Here is an 18,892-nt window from a genome sequence, read left to right as displayed (position 1 = left end):
AACTTTGTCCACCTTGAAAAATAATCACGATGACGTCATCGGTCTCATTTCTAACTTTCAAACGGATCATTGTGTATTTCCTTGGCCCAGTATGCAGAATCAGCAACTGATTTGTCCCAGTGGAGCTGAGAGGAGAGCTCCTGGTTTTACGCAAAGAACTCTTTGGCAGGACTATGATTGAGCCTCCTAGCTCCAATTAAAGGATGAACTCACCGACTGCTGTCAAATAATCTCTCCAAAAAACAGCACTCATAATGCAAGCTGACATTTATCTGGTGGTAGAAGTTCTCCAGGACTCCGTCCGTCCGTGGTTGAGGTTTAATTCAAAGCGTATGTCGCCCCCTCCTGGCGGAACGAAGCATCACATCGGGTCGCGTCACCACCGCCTCCCCGGCAGGTGGCGCTGTCGGAATCCGCCGCTCCCCTCACGTAAAGTACTACTTCCGCTTCCACCGACCGCACAACCGGCAGGTGCCAGAGCAAAATACAAACAATGGGCAAGAAACACAAAAAGCACAAGTCCGAGAAACACGGATATGAAGGTATTTCATTTCCGTCTTTTATTCATCTGCACGAACTGTGACTTGATTTGTGTTTTGATCCTCCAGCTGTGTTTGGCGCTCATTAGCCGCGTTAGCACGACCCGAGCTAACGTCGTCCGTCCGTCCGCTCGCTGCTGGACCGATTCACGGATCCGCTTCCCGCATGTTTGTGTCGGTTTCACAGAGTCTGGTCTCGAATAAGAATAATAATAATAATAATAATAATAATAATAATAAATAAATTTAAAAAAAACAAAAAGCTCAGTGACTTGAGAATACAGAAGGACGTTAACTCGAGCCGGAGCGGCTCCTGTCCGCAGCTTCCTGTCACCGGAGGTCCGTGACTCGGTTTGGTTGATGTGTCTGCAGATTACGGAGAGAGACCTCTGAAGCTGGTGTTGAAGGTCTCCGGGAACGAAGTGACGACGGGGAGCTCGAGTCTGGACACGTTTTACGACGAGCAGCCGGCGGACGGCGACAAACCCAAAGACAAGAAGAAGAAGAAGAAGAAGGACAAAGAGAGGAGCTTCGGCTCACCGGAGGAAGACAGAGGGAAGAAAAAGGTAACGACGAAGGGTGGTTGTCCTCTTGAAGGGGTTATACTGAGTGAGGATTTCATCTTTGTTTGTTAGGTGACCAAGAAGAAGAAAGGACCGGATGCGGATCGAGACGATGACCGAGAGCAGAGCAGAACTCCGATCCGGTCCGAGCTGGATAAACTGGAAGGTATCCTCCTCCAGGGAACCACAGCTTACTGCACCTTGTCCTCAAACCTTCATTCTCATCCATTACTTCCTTTGATTTCGGTTCTTTCTTGCAGAAAAAGAGCAGACTCCTCTGCAGGAAGCTTTGAACCAGCTCATCAGGCAGCTCCAAAGGTGCAGCACCGATCACATGTGGCACAGCTGATGTTTCATGACAACCAGATGTTTCATGACAACCAGATGTTTCCTCCGAGTCGTTAACCGACTTTCTCCCTCCGTCTCCTCGGCAGGAAAGATCCCAGCGCGTTCTTCTCCTTCCCGGTGACGGACCTCATCGCTCCCGGCTACTCCTCCATCATCAAGCGACCGATGGACTTCAGTACAATCAGGGACAAAGTAAAGAAAGAGTGCTACCAGTCGCTGAACGAGCTCAAGGTAACCGTCTGCGTCGCGCGCGGCTCGATGAACCAAAATAGCCGAAACCCGGCGCGTGTTGAACTCGTGTCAGAGTAAGAAACCTTTAATGACGAAGCTAAAATATCAAGCGGACCAGATTCCTACATGTTCAGTGTGCTTTGATTCACAGACGCGTGTTGTCCACGTCTTTGACGTCCTGGGATGTGTGTTGTTGATGCAGGTGGATTTCAGGATCATGTGTGAGAACGCCATGATTTACAACAAACCTGAGACGATCTACCACAAAGCAGCTCGGAAACTGTTGCACTCCGGGATGAAGATCCTGAGCCAGGTAGCGTGAAACAACGCGGACCCTGACGTTCTCGATATGTTCCTTGTACGTTACTCAGGCTAACAGTGTTCACTCAGGGATTGTTGGTTAATAGTCCAAAATTTAAAATAGCCTTTTTTTTTTTTTCCCCACGCCTGAAAGACGTTTAAACAGCAACAAAAAGTCATGTATATATATATATATATATATATATATATATATATATATATATATATATATATATATATACAGTGGGTACGGAAAGTATTCAGACCCCTTTAAATGTTTCACTCTTTGTTTCATTGCAGCCATTTGCTAAAATCAAAAAAGTTCATTTTATTTCTCATTAATGTACACTCAGCACCCCATCTTGACAGAAAAAAACAGAAATGTAGAAATTTGTGCAAATTTATTAAAAAAGAAAAACTGAAATATCACATGGTCATGAGTATTCAGACCCTTTGCTCAGTATTGAGTAGAAGCACCCTTTTGAGCTAGTACAGCCATGAGTCTTCTTGGGAATGATGCAACAAGCTTTTCACACCTGGATTTGGGGATCCTCTGCCATTCTTCCTTGCAGATCCTCTCCAGTTCCGTCAGGTTGAATGGTGAACGTTGGTGGACAGCCATTTTCAGGTCTCTCCAGAGATGCTCAATTGGGTTTAGGTCAGGGCTCTGGCTGGGCCAGTCAAGAATGGTCACGGAGTTGTTCCGAAGCCACTCCTTTGTTATTTTAGCTGTGTGCTGAGGGTCATTGTCTTGTTGGAAGGTGAACCTTCAGCCCAGTCTGAGGTCCAGAGCACTCTGGAAGAGGTTTTCTTCCAGGATATCTCTGTACTTGGCCGCATTCATCTTTCCTTCAGTTGCAACCAGTCGTCCTGTCCCCGCAACTGAAAAACACCCACATAGCATGATGCTGCCACCACCATGTTTCACTGTTGGGATTGTATTGGGCAGGTGATGAGCAGTGCCTGGTTTTCTCCACACATACCGCTTAGAATTAACGCCAAAAAGTTCAATCTTGGTCTCATCAGACCAGAGAATCTTATTTCTCATAGTCTGGGAGTCCTTCATGTGTTTTTTGGTAAACTCTATGTGGGCTTTCATATGTCTTGCACTGAGGAGAGGCTTCCGTCGGGCCACTCTGCCATAAAGCCCCGACTGGTGGAGGGCTGCAGTGATAGTTGACTTTGTGGAACTTTCTCCCATCTCCCTACTGCATCTCTGGAGCTCAGCCACAGTGATCTTTGGGTTCTTCTTTACCTCTCTCACCAAGGCTCTTCTCCCACGATTGCTCAGTTTGGCTGGACGGCCAGGTCTAGGAAGAGCTCTGGTCGTCCCAAACTTCTTCCATTTAAGGATTATGGAGGCCACTGTGCTCTTAGGAACCTTGAGTGCTGCAGAAATTATTTTGTAACCTTGGCCAGATCTGTGCCTTGCCACAATTCTGTCTCTGAGCTCCTTGGACAGTTCCTTCGACCTCATGATTCTCATTTGCTCTGACATGCACTGTGAGCTGTAAGGTCTTATATAGACAGGTGTGTGCCTTTCCTAATCAAGTCCAATCAGTTTAATTAAACACAGCTGGACTCCAATGAAGGAGTAGAGGAGGAGTAGTAGTAGGAGGATCAGAAGAAATGGACAGCATGTGTTAAATATGAGTGTCACAGCAAAGGGTCTGAATACTTATGACCATGTGATATTTCAGTTTTTCTTTTTTAATAAATTTGCACAAATTTCTACGTTTCTGTTTTTTTCTGTCAAGATGGGGTGCTGAGTGTACATTAATGAGAAATAAAATGAACTTTTTTGATTTTAGCAAATGGCTGCAATGAAAAATTTAAAGGGGTCTGAATACTTCCTGTACCCACTGTATATATATATATATATATGTATATATATATATATATATATATATATATACATATATATATATATACGGCAGTTTTGTCTACATCTTCCCACAAAGCTTGAATGTGGATCAAGATGTCAACAGTCATCTCCAATTGAATTGTCTCCATTCTCCTTGGAGACGCGTGTTTTAGAGACTCTATCCACAGCGAAACACTCAAACAGGAACAGGACTCGGTCTAATTCAGTATATGACCAGATTGCGGACGAAACGATAAAGAGCCTCGTCATGCCAGTCATGCAAAAGGAGAGCTTTTGATTTAATTAGGTCGAACGAAAACAGCAGCAGTAATGCGGTCGCTGTACCAGCCTGTAGCGGTGGAGAGGGAGCCGGACCGACCTCCTCCGTACGGCCAACTATCCATATCGGCATTCATAAATGAACGGAGAAAGTTGCAGGCGCCTAAAGGTTGTTTTAACTTCACAGACCCCGACCGCCACAGGGCTGAAACAACAAACTACCCTTTTTTTTTTTTTTAGATTCACTACACACTTTTTAAAGTTCAGTTTAGGGACGAGAAACATTTTAGACTGGACAGAGGGAAGTAAAAAGCTGCTCATGTCTTCGTCGTCGTAGCAGCGCTGTGTTTGCTTCACTCTTCGCAAAACTGACCTTGCTTTTGCAGTAATGCAACAGATGGGGGCGGCAGATACCTTCAGATCGATCTCTGAACCACCACACGCACTTTTATCTGAACGAAATGCTTTGTGTTTCCAACAGGAAAGGCTGGAGAGCCTGAAGCAGAGCATAGACTTTATGTCCGGCCTCGACCCTTCTTCCAAAAAGCCGGTAAAGTCTGAGGACCAAGGGGGGACCAGCCTGGACCAGAACAAGGAGGGACCCACGGCCACGGACACCAGCGAGCGCTCCCAGACACCCAGGTCCTTTAACCTGCCGACTTCGCACAAGCCTCCTGCAGTCTTCCGGTCACGTGAACGTTCGGAGAAGAGCTGGAATGATACTCGTGAACACGTGTTGAAGTGACATCTGGCCCGCCGCACGCGCAGATGTTTTAAGATTGAAAAAGCGGCGTGGGTTCATATTAACGCGAGCGCGGCTGCAGCGTGTTGACGGAAACCGTTCCCCCACTCCGTGTTGGTTCCTGTGAGCTTCGTTTTCCTCTCACTCTTCAGCCAGCTGGTTTTCCACCGTGGAGCTGGAGGCTGAGAATGCGAGGAATGCGTCGCAACATGACGGGACTCGTTTCCTCTCGAGGCCGTGCATCTTATACATCTGTGTTTTTGCAGTGACGTAACGGAACCGGCCTCACCGTCGGAGGAAGAGCCTCAGACAGCCCCGTTACGGTGCCGCTTTCAATTCAAATACCTTTCCTTTTCTTTCTTTTTTTTACCTTTCGATCGCACAAAACGATACAGAGTATATTTTTCTCGGTGGCGTTTACTGACGTCAGCAAAAGCTTGTGAGGAATGAAAGCAGAACGTAGGCGTTTAACGAACAGAAAGGCTCGACCGGATTTCCTCCCGGCAGTATTCTGCTGCCGCGTGCACGCTGTTCGTTTGACGCCACAAAGTGAAAACCTTTTCGTTCATGGTCAAAGTGTCTCTCATCCACTGTCTTTCAATTCGCGTTTCATTTGCAGACAGGACAAGGACTCCAAGGACGAAGCGGCAAAGGCGGAGAAAGAACTGGAGGAAATACGCAAGGTCATCGAGGAGTCTGGAGGGAAGCTGTCCAACAGAGTGCTGCAGTGTGATGTGAGAAAGCAACATCGAACTCCACAATTCAGTTTTAAGTATCATGATCTTTCGAATGACAGCATGAAAAGGAAATGTTCAGGCCTTCAGATGAGAAAATATCCAAACTTTTCTTTCAGTTCAACGTTAAAGATGCTTCTTCATCTTAAAAAGTGGCTTTTGTTGGTCGATCAGCGACGGTCTAAATATCTGGCCGATGTTTCTCGTATCTTTCCGAATGGTTTAACCACAGTGTCGTCACGTATCACTCTTAAGAAGCGATTATTCTCCTGCCTCGCTTTACAATGTGTGTGTCGTGTAGCTGGAGTTTGCGAGGCGGAAGTCCGACGGCTCCACCACTCTGGCCATCCTCAACGCAGCGGATCCATCGGCGGGAGGTACGTCCTTTTGGGAACCTTTCAAAGAGTTCAAACACTTAGTCCACAATCAAACATCAAACACAAAGAGAGCTCCTGAACTGGGCTGAGACGTCGGTGTGTTCGCTGTTGCAGATGTCGGTTACTGTCCCGTGAAACTGGGCATGATGTCCAACCGGCTGCAGAGCGGCGTGAACACCCTGCAGGGCTTCAGGGAAGACAAAAGGAACAGGATAACTCCCGGTACGGCGCCGCTCCCGCTCAACGTTCCTGAACATCTCTGACACGAGAGCCTGACATCACAATGACACATTCTCCGCAGTTTCCTACATGAACTACGGGCCGTTCACCTCCTACGCACCCACCTACGACTCCAGCTTCGCCAACGTCAGCAAGGACGACTCTGACCTCATCTACTCTTTCTACGGGGACGAGTCCGGCCCGCAGCGCTCAGACAGGTAGTCCCGGCGTCACCACGGCGTCACTCCGAGCATCCCTGGCTGATCGCTTTCCAGATGTCACAGAGTTCAGTCGGTCCGGAGGTCAGCGGCAGACAAGAGCTTCACCCTGAGCTCGCTTCTCACTGTCTGATCACCTCCCGTTTTACCGCGAAACAAACGGCCGCATGAATGAAACGGTCAATCGTTGAAATTATTTAAGACAAACAAAATGGTTTTTCGTCCTCGGTTTGACCAAATTTGGCCCAAATAGTCGTGAGATGTCGTGTCGAAGGACCTCGCTAAACACATTTTTGGCCGCAACTCCAGAATTCCCACCATTTAACACCATATCTCGTATGCAGCAGAAGGGGAGATGTGACCAGATTTCACATTTGGTTGAATATTGGCTCGGCGACGCTCCTCTCGGGTTTCTATCTGGAGACTGCGGCGATTGTTCAGCTCTTCGGTGCCGTCGGGTTTAAGACGCGCGTGAAGCATCCGTCTTTGAAGCAACATCCACATTTAAAGCTTCGTCTGCTCTCGAGGCTGCAACCGTGCGAATCCAATTTGTTGGCCAAATTTCTCGAAAGTCTTCACTGCATGTATTTAAATTAGTCTGAACAGACACGGAAGTAAATGCGACCCAAGTGTTTGGTGGAGGGATTCAACGGTGAGGCAGCGACTCTGGTTCTTTTCATGGAAACGCACATCGTGACGTCGTTCTCAGATGGGTGAAACTAACCGCGGTGAGCTGCACGTTCTCACTCGTATCGCCGTGTAGGAGGAGGTGCAGATGGGGCTTTTTTTTCCGGCAAGTGTCAGCGGTGTCGATATCGACTTGTTTTCATCATTCTTCGTGAACCAAGTGATTCAGAATCTCTCTCTGCTGCTGCCAGTGGTAAATGTATTTGTTTGTTTGTTTGTTTGGCAGCTTGTCAGATTTCATTGCCAAATCCGACGGGTACGTGTACAAACTGGCGGACAATCTTCTGGACGCGATGACCAACGGAGAGCATTCAAGAAGCCTGAAGGACACCGAGACAGTAAGCGCCTGCTGCGACATGTTACCACCACTGACGGGACAGAAATATTATCAGTTGACAAAATACGTTACAATTATTTGTCTTTTTTTTGTTGTTTTTTTTGTCCAGCAGGTGAAAAAGTCGACAAACACAGCAGAGAACAAGGATGACATGGAGGTGAGAGTTTTAAAATGCTGCTCTGTCCTCCGTGCTGAGCAGCTCCCCGGACACGAAGTATCCGCCCGCGCTGCGTAACGCGTTGGAGAGAGGAGCTCCCGCTGTTCACTGGACAGCACATCACGTGTTCTCGCATACGTGGAGGCTTCATTTCATTTGCGTTTATAGATGGCCTCTGCCGACGGTCGCCGCATCGACCAGCTGCGTCAACACAACGGGGGTGAGGGTGGGGGTGGGGGGGGTGGGGGGGGCTGCCGTTAGCCGTGATCCAGACACACACGGAAAGAACGTTTCCCCTCCAAACACAGCGGCGCTACTCGGCTGTTGGAGAATTTGGAGGGGGAACGGTGTTTTCTTTCCGTGCCCGCTGGCTGCGAAGCTGAATCGCTCCTCAGAGCAGCGGAGAGAAGCGAAGCTCGGGCCCCTCCGTCAGGCACACAGCAACCCTCTGTGCTGGCTGTTTGCTGTTCTTGGCCTCTCTCCAGGTTACACTCATCCTCTGCTCGGGTGTTGCAGCTTTTGATTAGGTTTGATTTTATTGGAGCGAAGAAGCACCGTGACAAGAGAGGCCTCAAAAGGCCTGGATGGTTCCTCGGTGCGTGAGCTCCGCGGTGTGGAATCCAATTTTTTTTCTAACCCGATTCAACGCGTTTCCTCGTAGGTCGCCGAATCCGGGTCATCCAGCAGGCCGGACGTCCAGCGCCCCGCTGCGGGCCCGGGGTCGGCCGAGGAGCTCTCTGGGGGTAAAAACCGCTTTCTCCTTTTACATTTAGAGTTGCAACTATCCTCGTTTTAAACAATCATCACTCAATTCAGTTCCCTCAAAAGAAAAGAAGTAAAAGCTCCTTAAAAAGCCATTTCTGGAGGTCTTGATTGTTTCCTCTTGCTCGCCGTAGAGGAGTAACTTAGTGCTACGTGGTTTTCTCTGTCAGTAAACTAAACAGTGGTTTGGTAATGCAGGAGGAAAATCAAGGATCAGTTCAGGATCAGACGAGCCGTGCGATCATTTATCTGTGCAGCCGAAACTATCGTGGAAAATCAGATGAGATGAATCCAAAGAGCAGAGTCCTGAATCTCTTTACGTGCATATCATTTAACCAGAGGAATTCTTAATTACATTAGAAATTCTATTACAATTGATGTAATTCAATTTAACAAAAAAAAAGATTCCTCAGTATGAAGCCGTCTGATGAACCAATTAGCCCTTCATCATCCAATTATGGACCTCTTGCATCTCTGTAGCAGCCCGTCAGTTTCCTCCCTCCTCGGTCAGCCGGTGTTCATTTAGCGGTCGGACCGACGGGGTTCGTATCACGGCAGAGGGAGAATGGAGGTATTGTGTTCAATACTTGTAACCGATGACGACAACGGGTCGCCGCTCGGTAACCGGAGAACCCCGGAGGAAGTATTAACCGTGTGTTGTCGTCGTCCTCCCCCTCCCCCTCCCATCTCTCACAGAGGCCCTGCACTTCCAGCAGAAATTGGACGAGACTACAAAGCTCCTGCGCGACTTGCAGGAAGCACAGAAGGAGCGACTGAGCGCCAAACAGCCACCAAACATGATCTGCTTGCTGGCCCCGACCGCCAAAGAGCTGGAGCTGGGTAAGAGAAGAGCTGGAGCTGGGTAAGAGGCTCTCGCTGCACGGGCCCCTTTGTTCCCATAACTCCAGCGGTCGCCACCAGCTGTCGACCTCCAACAGCCCCTCATTTTACCTCTTCAGCATCCATCCCACACAGGTGGGGGTTTGTCTTTGGGCTTCAGGCAAGAATCTGCAATTAGACAGAGATCCGATTCTAAATCGGCGCGGACGCCGTTCCCAGGGATTTATTCTTTAGAGTAGCGACGCCTTTCTTTTCAATTTCCTGCAGTCGAGTCTCCTCCTCGGGTTCGGAAGCTAACCGGCCGCTAGCTGTGGCTCCATATTACCTTCGATACGAGTGACGTCGACCTCCTTATTTAAGCTCTTGTGAATAAACGTGTCTTCTTTCGTAATCTCCTGCGTCCGCAGCCGAGAAGGTGACGGGGAACTTGGCCGAGCTGACCGGTCAGGTGGCTCCGTGCGACGTGAGCAGCGTCTACGGCATCAGGAAGGCGATGGGCGTCGCTGCGCCTCCAGAACCACCGGAGCCCTTCACGGACCTCACCACGGGTAAAACACCTCGCAAGCAGCTGCTCTCACCGTAACCTGCCGGGGGGTGAAAACACAGCGACGGCACCGGAAGGGCTAATTTAACCCCGCTGAATACATTTCTGCCAAAATAACGCTTCCTTTTCTTCCACGTTTCCAGTGCAGCAGACGGCCGATCCGATGGAGACCTCGTCCACTTGTGCAGACGCGGTTACAGCCGTTGCCGTGTGATGAAATTCCAGCCACCCTCATTCAGTTTAATAACTTAAGTTTTGTACAAAAGGTGCTTTTTGTCTGACATTTAAATGCATTTCAATCAATAAACCTTTTTTTTTTTTTAAATAAACCTTTGCTCTCTCGTAACGTTGCGTGACGAGCCGCAGACTTAGGAAAACATTTATTACATTCTGTAACTGTACAAAAGTCAATGTCACATTTGTTCACATAAAGGCCAATAGATTATTATTATTATTATTATTATTACTACTATGTAACCACAATTACAGACAAAGATGTTGGTCTCAGAAGATAAGGCCACAAGACAAGTTTCAGAGGCACATAGAGCGTTTCCAGATCACAAGAGCCGGGTCAGAAAACACATTCACAGCAGGCAGGTTCGTTGGATCACACGGACGAAGGACACCGAAGACAGCGTCACAGATTCCCCTCATTGCAGCATATATGCAGACAGGCAGCAAAAGACACTGAAGATTGATTTGTTATCTGAGCAGAATAAACACTTGAACAGAAGGAATACATACAGCATGTGGATTTATCAATTTCCTCCTGAAACACAGAACATATCTTGTATTAAACCGACGTCCACGTGACGAGTTGTTACGTCTGAACTTCCTCAATCGGCCTGAAATAGACATTTACCAATTTGTTGTGTGAATGTGTGGCGCAGGAAGGAGAGGAGGTTTTCTATACATTGATCTACTGTACAGCTGCCACGCATGTGTTTGGTCATGACGCAGTGACACAGTGGAGAGCCCGTCGCTTCTCAAACAGGAAAACAAAACAAAACAGGTGGATTTCAAATTATGATCCAAACAGAGTCCTCGGTTTGTTTGTTTTTTCTTTAGAGGACCGAAAATGTCCTCAAAAATAACACGACTGTATTTGGCGTTAGTACAATACACATTAAGTTAGGGACAGAAAAAGGTACAAAAGTGACGAATCACTGGACATCGATGTGTTGGTGACTAGAAAAAGATGGTGATTGTACAGACTGACCATCTCCTCCGTCATCTCCTGATCTGACTGCAGGATGCCGAGTGTCGAAGGCGACATCCAGCACGCAGCGAAGGAGCAGTTCCTCTAAATCCTTACTTCAGCAGTAGCACAGGGCCCACAGCTGGACCACAGCTGGATCACAGTCAGTTTAACCTCTGTGGAGCGCAGGAGTCCGTAACCTCTCGACTTGCGTGCACGAGTCCGTCTCCGGTTCTGCTGGCCGTGACGGCCCGGCCTCAGCTCAGCCCGATGCCTTGCTGCTTGCTCATGTCGGTACACACGAAGAAGGTTTTCAGGTTCCCTTTCCCCTTCACGTTGATGAATCCTCGACACTCGCACGAGTAGCCGAGCTTCTGCAGCACGTTAGACGTTTCCTCTGTTACCTGGAAGACGAGCCAAGTGCAATTAGAGCAGAAAATGAGCAGGTTGTTTACACATTATGAACAGTAAACATAAAACCCAAAGGAAATTACACAGCCCAAATGACGATTGTGAGAACTTCCTTGCAGCAAATTAATTTCAGTGTGACAGCATGACATTAAGTATCTATGGCAGTAGTCCAGATTGGGAGGCAGAGGAATTGGCGTCGTTTATCGAGTTAAAACATGAACCGTTTTTTTCTCTCTCACTTTGAAGATGGATAAAGAAAAGAACAAGTGGGTTCACAGCTAGAAATTCAATCTTTGAGATTTGCTGTATGAAGCTTTGAGTTGTGAGAAGTAACCGTTTGTCCTTTAAAGATGCAGTAAAGAGAATTCCATGATTTGCTTCAGAACATTATATACGTGTGAAATGAGTCGCTGAAAGCTTCTGCAGAGTTAGAAAACGTTGTCACACTGAAATGTGGAGTTAAACCGTCAAACAGTTTCTAACCCGTCTTCAGCTCAGGTTTTGTTTAAGTTATCAGCCTATCTATCTATCAAGAGGAGATCTAGTCCTCCCGATTAATGAGGGTTGTTGTTTTTGTACTCCGGTGTAACGTTACAAACAGCGACCCTCTCGGTTACATGTACTGGCACCGGTACCGGTCCGGATAAACGAGCCCGGCTACATGTGCAGAAGGCTGCAGAGAGCAGGTGGAGGTGGAGGTGGAGAGACATCAGTGGAAGAGAAAGACTTTCGGCTCAACCTGAGCAGGTTCAAGGTTTGAATTGACGTGATGTAATGAATTGACGTGTGATGTAATGAATTGACGTGTGATGTAATGAATTGACGTGTGATGTAATGAATTGACGTGTGATGTAATGAATTGACGTGATGTAATGAATTGACGTGATGTAATGAATTGACGTGTGATATAATGAATTGACGTGTGATATAATGAATTGACGTGTGATATAATGAATTGACGTGATGTAATGAATTAACATGTGATGTAATGAATTGACGTGATGTAATGAATTGACGTGTGATATAATGAATTGACGTGATGTAATGAATTGACGTGTGATATAATGAATTGACGTGTGATGTAATGAATTGACGTGATGTAATGAATTGACGTGATGTAATGAATTGACGTGTGATATAATGAATTGACGTGTGATATAATGAATTGACGTGTGATGTAATGAATTGACGTGTGATGTAATGAATTGACGTGTGATGTAATGAATTGACGTGTGATGTAATGAATTGACGTGTGATGTAATGAATTGACGTGTGATGTAATGAATTGACGTGATGTAATGAATTGACGTGTGATATAATGAATTGACCTGTGATATAATGAATTGACGTGATATAATGAATTGACGTGTGATATAATGAATTGACCTGTGATATAATGAATTGACGTGATGTAATGAATTGACGTGTGATGTAATGAATTGACGTGATGTAATGAATTGACGTGTGATATAATGAATTGACGTGTGATGTAATGAATTGACGTGTGATGTAATGAATTGACGTGTGATGTAATGAATTGACGTGATGTAATGAATTGACGTGATGTAATGAATTGACGTGTGATATAATGAATTGACGTGTGATGTAATGAATTGACGTGATGTAATGAATTGACGTGTGATATAATGAATTGACGTGTGATGTAATGAATTGACGTGTGATATAATGAATTGACGTGTGATGTAATGAATTGACGTGTGATGTAATGAATTGACGTGTGATATAATGAATTGACGTGATGTAATGAATTGACGTGTGATATAATGAATTGACGTGTGATGTAATGAATTGACGTGTGACATAATGAATTGACGTGTGATATAATGAATTGACGTGATGTAATGAATTGACGTGTGATGTAATGAATTGACGTGTGATGTAATGAATTGACGTGTGATATAATGAATTGACGTGTGATGTAATGAATTGACGTGATGTAATGAATTGACGTGTGATATAATGAATTGACGTGTGATGTAATGAATTGACGTGATGTAATGAATTGACGTGTGATATAATGAATTGACGTGTGATATAATGAATTGACGTGATGTAATGAATTGACGTGTGATGTAATGAATTGACGTGTGATATAATGAATTGACGTGTGATGTAATGAATTGACGTGTGATATAATGAATTGACGTGTGATGTAATGAATTGACGTGTGATATAATGAATTGACGTGTGATATAATGAATTGACGTGATGTAATGAATTGACGTGTGATATAATGAATTGACGTGTGATGTAATGAATTGACGTGTGATATAATGAATTGACGTGTGATATAATGAATTGACGTGATGTAATGAATTGACGTGTGATGTAATGAATTGACGTGTGATGTAATGAATTGACGTGTGATATAATGAATTGACGTGTGATATAATGAATTGACGTGATGTAATGAATTGACGTGTGATATAATGAATTGACGTGTGATGTAATGAATTGACGTGTGATGTAATGAATTGACGTGATGTAATGAATTGACGTGATGTAATGAATTGACGTGTGATATAATGAATTGACGTGTGATATAATGAATTGACGTGATGTAATGAATTGACGTGTGATGTAATGAATTGACGTGTGATGTAATGAATTGACATGTGATATAATGAATTGACGTGTGATGTAATGAATTGACGTGTGATATAATGAATTGACGTGTGATGTAATGAATTGACGTGTGATATAATGAATTGACGTGTGATATAATGAATTGACGTGATGTAATGAATTGACATGTGATATAATGAATTGACGTGTGATGTAATGAATTGACGTGTGATATAATGAATTGACGTGTGATATAATGAATTGACGTGATGTAATGAATTGACGTGTGATGTAATGAATTGACGTGTGATGTAATGAATTGACGTGTGATATAATGAATTGACGTGTGATATAATGAATTGACGTGATGTAATGAATTGACGTGTGATATAATGAATTGACGTGTGATATAATGAATTGACGTGATGTAATGAATTGACGTGTGATGTAATGAATTGACGTGTGATGTAATGAATTGACATGTGATATAATGAATTGACGTGATGTAATGAATTGACCTGTGATATAATGAATTGACGTGTGATGTAATGAATTGACGTGTGATGTAATGAATTGACGTGTGATATAATGAATTGACGTGTGATGTAATGAATTGACGTGTGATATAATGAATTGACATGTGATGTAATGAATTGACGTGTGATATAATGAATTGACGTGTGATATAATGAATTGACGTGATGTAATGAATTGACGTGTGATATAATGAATTGACGTGATGTAATGAATTGACGTGTGATGTAATGCAGCGTCGTTCATATTGCAGTCGTTACAGAACTAAATCAACTCCTCCGCTCTTATTAACTCCACTATTGTAATGCAGGTCGTTAGAAGTAGTTGGAGACTCACTGTCTGCTGTCTCTGGTGTCCAGTTTGACTCCTGTGTTACAGATCAGGGGGACAAGCTTCATTTATATGCATCTGTATGTTTCACTCATTGGACAAATACATTTTAATTCTGTTGTGTTTTCCCAAAGCAGGCTGCTCCGTCCACCAGAGAGACAGAGGGCCAGTGGGACATCATGCATAAAGTCACCGAGAGGTTGGATGTCAGACGGACCGCTTAGTGGGGAAAAGAACTGCAGCCACAGGACTGTCATACTGAACACCTTCCAGTGAGGGGGCGGAGCTTCAGCTCCTTCAGGACACGCCCTCCCAGTCTCAGAGCAGAGAAGACTGATGATTTTCTCACGATTTCAAAGCCTAATTTAACAAACCTGTCTGTGTTTTTTTTCATTCAAATTTGGATGGGTAGTTAACAACCCATACTTCTGTGGTGTGATGAACTCAAAACTCATTTTCATTTCTACTTTACAGCATCTTTAAGATCACCAGATGAAATGCGTCCGTTTGCCTCTGCTGGACCGGGCTGAGCGTACCTGGATCTTTCCGAGCTCCCCGGTGCTCTCCATCCTGCTGGCTACGTTGACCGTGTTGCCCCAGATGTCGTACTGAGGTTTCCTCGCCCCGATCACTCCGGCTATCAATGGGCCGTGATTAATTCCTGTGGAAAAGCAAACAAGGGCACACGGGTCTGTATTTTATGATCAAATGTGACGTTCATGTGCAGAATATATATATATATATATATATATATATATATATATGGAGAGTAAGAGAGCAGGTCTACAGCAGCTAAGACAGGATGAAGACTTCCATCTGCAGACTCAGATGAGAAAGGCTCAGTTGTACCAGAAAAGTTGTTGTTTTGCAAACATTTCTGTCAAGGACATTAACCAGCGGGTTTTCTATTCACTCATAACCAGCAGCAGATCTGAAATAATGTTGGATTGAAAATGGTTTGTAGAACATTGCACCTGTTTTTAAAAAAACATCAGGGATCTGTAAAACAGCAAACTCCCCCTTTGATGTAGAGTTTGCCATTTTACAAATAAAACATGAGAGAATGACAATCTTGAACAGGAATCTAAAGGGTTCAAGAAGGTTAAAATTGGGAGCAGTCATCATAGCTGATCACATGTATCTCAGTGAAGCCAATTTAAATAAATTCAGTAAAGTGCTCTATAGATTTACTATGAAGAAGAAGCGCCCCAAAGACACTTTAAACTGAGACTATGTAACTTTGAACAGAAGAAATAACACTATTATATTATGCAAATTAAAATTCACCATCAAGACCGAGGCAGTTCCCTGACTTTTTAAGTGACTCTTCTCTTTCTGTGATACCGTCACATTAAGTTTTGGGACGTGCTACTGTGCTGTAATTGTCACTTGAGATCACTGTTTGTAGAAGTTACACGTTTCCAAAAGGAGTAGAGACCTCCGCTCTGTTTGCATTAGAATTCAAGGTCCAATTGCACTTTGTAAACAGAATAATGACGTGATGTAAGAAACAGCTTACACCAGTATATCAACTGCAGAGCAGCTGAGAGCTTCTTAAAATCACAAACGTGAGAATACATGAAGTAACTGTTGCCTCTTTGTGCTCAAGTACAACATCAAACACAAAGTACGAATCAGAAATAAGAGCAGCTTCACACTGCAAATGTTCTGGAGGTGTGTGTGTGCCTTTATTTGATGGAGACCACCACCAAAGCTGTTCAGTTATTCATCAAAGAATTCATATCAAAATCAATAAATGTACACAGAGCCTGGATGACAAGTATGCTGTCGCTGGTTAAACAACAGCTGTGGGCCAAACGCTTTAATTTCTTTTGAATAAACAGAGTAGAAGTCAGTGTATTTTGTTTCAGAGCTAAGAGCTGTTTAGACGTAGCGGCAGATAAAGACAGCAGTCCGATAGAGGGGATTTATGCCACTCAGTCAAGACTTTTCACTGTTTATACCTTTTATCTCCCAAAAAATGTAAATGTTTTGCACAAAACCTTTATCCAACATGTCTGCTCAGAGTCAGCTGTCTGGTCTGCAGACACAACAGACTGCAGTTAAGGTTTCTCACACTCTCACAGAGACTCTGTGTCCTGCTTTGAGTAGAACATTTACTTTATTATTGGATGTACTTATGTTAATAAATGTATCTTCAGTGTTTCAGAGAACCACAAAGCAGATACTATAAATGCCTGTCAAAGGTTACAGCGCATGCATTTATTAAGCTGGCTTCACCGTGGTGGAGGTGTTTACGACTGGAGTCTGTAACAGCCTAAGAATGGAGTGTCAGTGAATGCTGCGGCTCAATCTGCAAGAACACTACGTCAACACCAATCATGAACAGTGTAACCAAGGAAACCTGATGGGTTATTGTGCCAGCCTTAACAGAGAAGGGTACAGAGCGGTGCAGCGTTCAGTCAGTGAAAGGTTCATGCTGAAGCTGCCAAGCAGCTGCGCGCACTCACCCACACGAAGCCTGAAGTTATTGAAGGAATGTCTGTTGATGCCGTCCAACTTGCCAATCAGAGCGATGGCAAACTCCACCAGGATCCCTATCTGGGCCTGCTGCCGCTCCCTGTCCTGAAAGAACAGTCAGAGTCACGTCAGTCCACAACCTCATTATTAGTTGTTATTTTTTTAATAACGGGTCAAAACGTGTGGTTCTTGACTAGCTTGGAAACAGTTAATAAAGTAGACCCCCCACCTGGTTGTTCTCCTGACAAGGCGTCCCACTGAGCCCTGCGGCGGCCATGTAAGTGCTGCCAATAGTCTTGATCTTCTCCACACCGCTGAACTTTGGTTTGGACAGCATCTGTTGAGGTGAAGGAAAACAAAATGAGCAATGTGGGAACTTTATCATGTATTTATTCCCGCCTCCATTTACATTGTAGGGATTCAGCTACATAATGACAGTGTACTGTTTCAGCCCAGTGTTAACACGGTTAACGTTTGTGACTCGGAGAAGTGCTTGGTCATAAGTTCAGGGACGAGTCCCTTCCCTTCTTCGTCTCCCTGACCTCGTCAAAGTCGGCGATGATCTCGTTGAGCAGCCTCAGGCATTCCAGGCCCTCCTTGTTGATATCACACTCCGTATAAAATTCTTTGAAATCCGGTACCGAGGCGAACATCACACACACACAGTCGTAGGACTTGTAGTAGAGGTCCTGTTGGACAAAGAGAGAAAACCAAATCGTTTTACAAAGGAGGAAATCAAAATTGATGATTTTTAAAGTAATATTTGATATCCAAGTTCTACTTTCTCTATCAGTTGTGACGTTGTCTGCAGTAACTTTAAATACATTCTCCATGTCAGCAAAACACTGGAGGGCATGCGTGTGATTTCCAATATGTTCACTATAATGTTGTGTCTTTATTCCCAATCACAAAAAAGCCGTTGTCCGTGATCACTTCACACTCTCAAAGTGTAAAGGATCCTGTTTCACTCAGGGGCAAGAAAGTCCCGCTGCTTGTGTCCTTGAACGTTAATGTTGCACCCGCTGATATTTACAATTACTCTGATGTACATTAAAGCTGACCTGAATCCATTAGTGAAACCTGCTCAGAACAGTCAAACATCACAGGAGACACTGGATGTCTATACTGATACTGTGAAGACATTAAATGATGGAGGAAATAACTTCCCTTTTGTCAGGACATAACCTCAACTGACGTCAACAAGTGGTAGTTATAATGCTGATGAAAGAAGTTCTTATGTGATTTTTGTTCCACAACATGACAATTAAAATTAAACTTGAATATATAACATGAATGGTTTCTTGTAGGAGCATTTTTTTCATTTGTCTTTATCACTTCTTAATTGATACTTAGTGAGCGTTTTAGCCAGAGATCCAACTATGGAAACCTCACCTCGTTCTTTTTGTTCTCCCCGACAAACAACGCAGCCACGTGGGCCGGCAGCACGTTCTCCAGCAGCAGGCGGTTCAGGTTCTCCCTCGTCTCGATCTCGTCCTGCTCTGTGTGGTTCTTGTACTTCAGCAGGAAGTCCTGGCGGAAGCAGGACTCGTTCTAGGAGGCAGGAACACGGCGAGGTTAGAGCAGATTATGCTGTATGTGGACATTTTCAGT

General features: G+C 44.6%; 2 protein-coding genes across 5 annotated transcripts in view; one reads left to right on the top strand and one right to left on the bottom strand.

Moving 5' to 3' along the window:
* Positions 1-434: 434 nt before the first annotated feature.
* brd7 (bromodomain containing 7) lies at positions 435-10,066 on the top strand. 3 transcript variants are annotated; one of them, XM_069174185.1, is made up of 17 exons: positions 435-542; positions 912-1,105; positions 1,175-1,268; positions 1,363-1,420; positions 1,537-1,681; positions 1,884-1,994; positions 4,606-4,766; positions 5,486-5,600; positions 5,902-5,977; positions 6,092-6,199; positions 6,279-6,414; positions 7,328-7,439; positions 7,551-7,595; positions 8,257-8,338; positions 9,054-9,219; positions 9,605-9,745; positions 9,885-10,066. In XM_069174185.1, the coding sequence occupies exons 1-17, from the start codon at positions 494-496 to the stop codon at positions 9,991-9,993; spliced, it is 1,902 nt and encodes a 633-aa protein (XP_069030286.1). In that variant the 5' UTR covers positions 435-493; the 3' UTR covers positions 9,994-10,066. The 3 variants fall into 3 exon arrangements, with proteins under 3 accessions (XP_069030286.1, XP_069030287.1, XP_069030285.1); XM_069174186.1 differs by having other exon boundaries at positions 7,548-7,595; positions 9,054-9,197; XM_069174184.1 differs by having other exon boundaries at positions 7,548-7,595.
* Positions 10,067-10,108: 42 nt separating this feature from the next.
* Positions 10,109-18,892, bottom strand: part of adcy7 (adenylate cyclase 7) — a 56,756-nt gene continuing 47,972 nt past the window's right edge. For both annotated transcript variants that reach the window (XM_069174182.1, XM_069174180.1), the window contains 6 exons: positions 18,674-18,832; positions 17,824-17,970; positions 17,511-17,618; positions 17,272-17,386; positions 15,337-15,461; positions 10,109-11,343 (listed from right to left, as the gene is read on the bottom strand). In XM_069174182.1, the coding sequence (XP_069030283.1) occupies positions 11,197-11,343; positions 15,337-15,461; positions 17,272-17,386; positions 17,511-17,618; positions 17,824-17,970; positions 18,674-18,832 (801 nt within the window). In that variant the 3' untranslated portion in view covers positions 10,109-11,196. The remainder of the gene's footprint in view (positions 11,344-15,336; positions 15,462-17,271; positions 17,387-17,510; positions 17,619-17,823; positions 17,971-18,673; positions 18,833-18,892) is intronic.

This window comes from Embiotoca jacksoni, unplaced genomic scaffold (genome assembly GCF_022577435.1).
Source record: "Embiotoca jacksoni isolate LCO1_2020_lvr unplaced genomic scaffold, fEmbJac1.0.p SCAF_6, whole genome shotgun sequence".
Taxonomy (NCBI): domain Eukaryota; kingdom Metazoa; phylum Chordata; class Actinopteri; family Embiotocidae; genus Embiotoca; species Embiotoca jacksoni.
The sequence above is the reverse complement of the archived record's forward strand: the minus strand, read 5'-3'. Positions and strand labels throughout refer to the sequence as shown.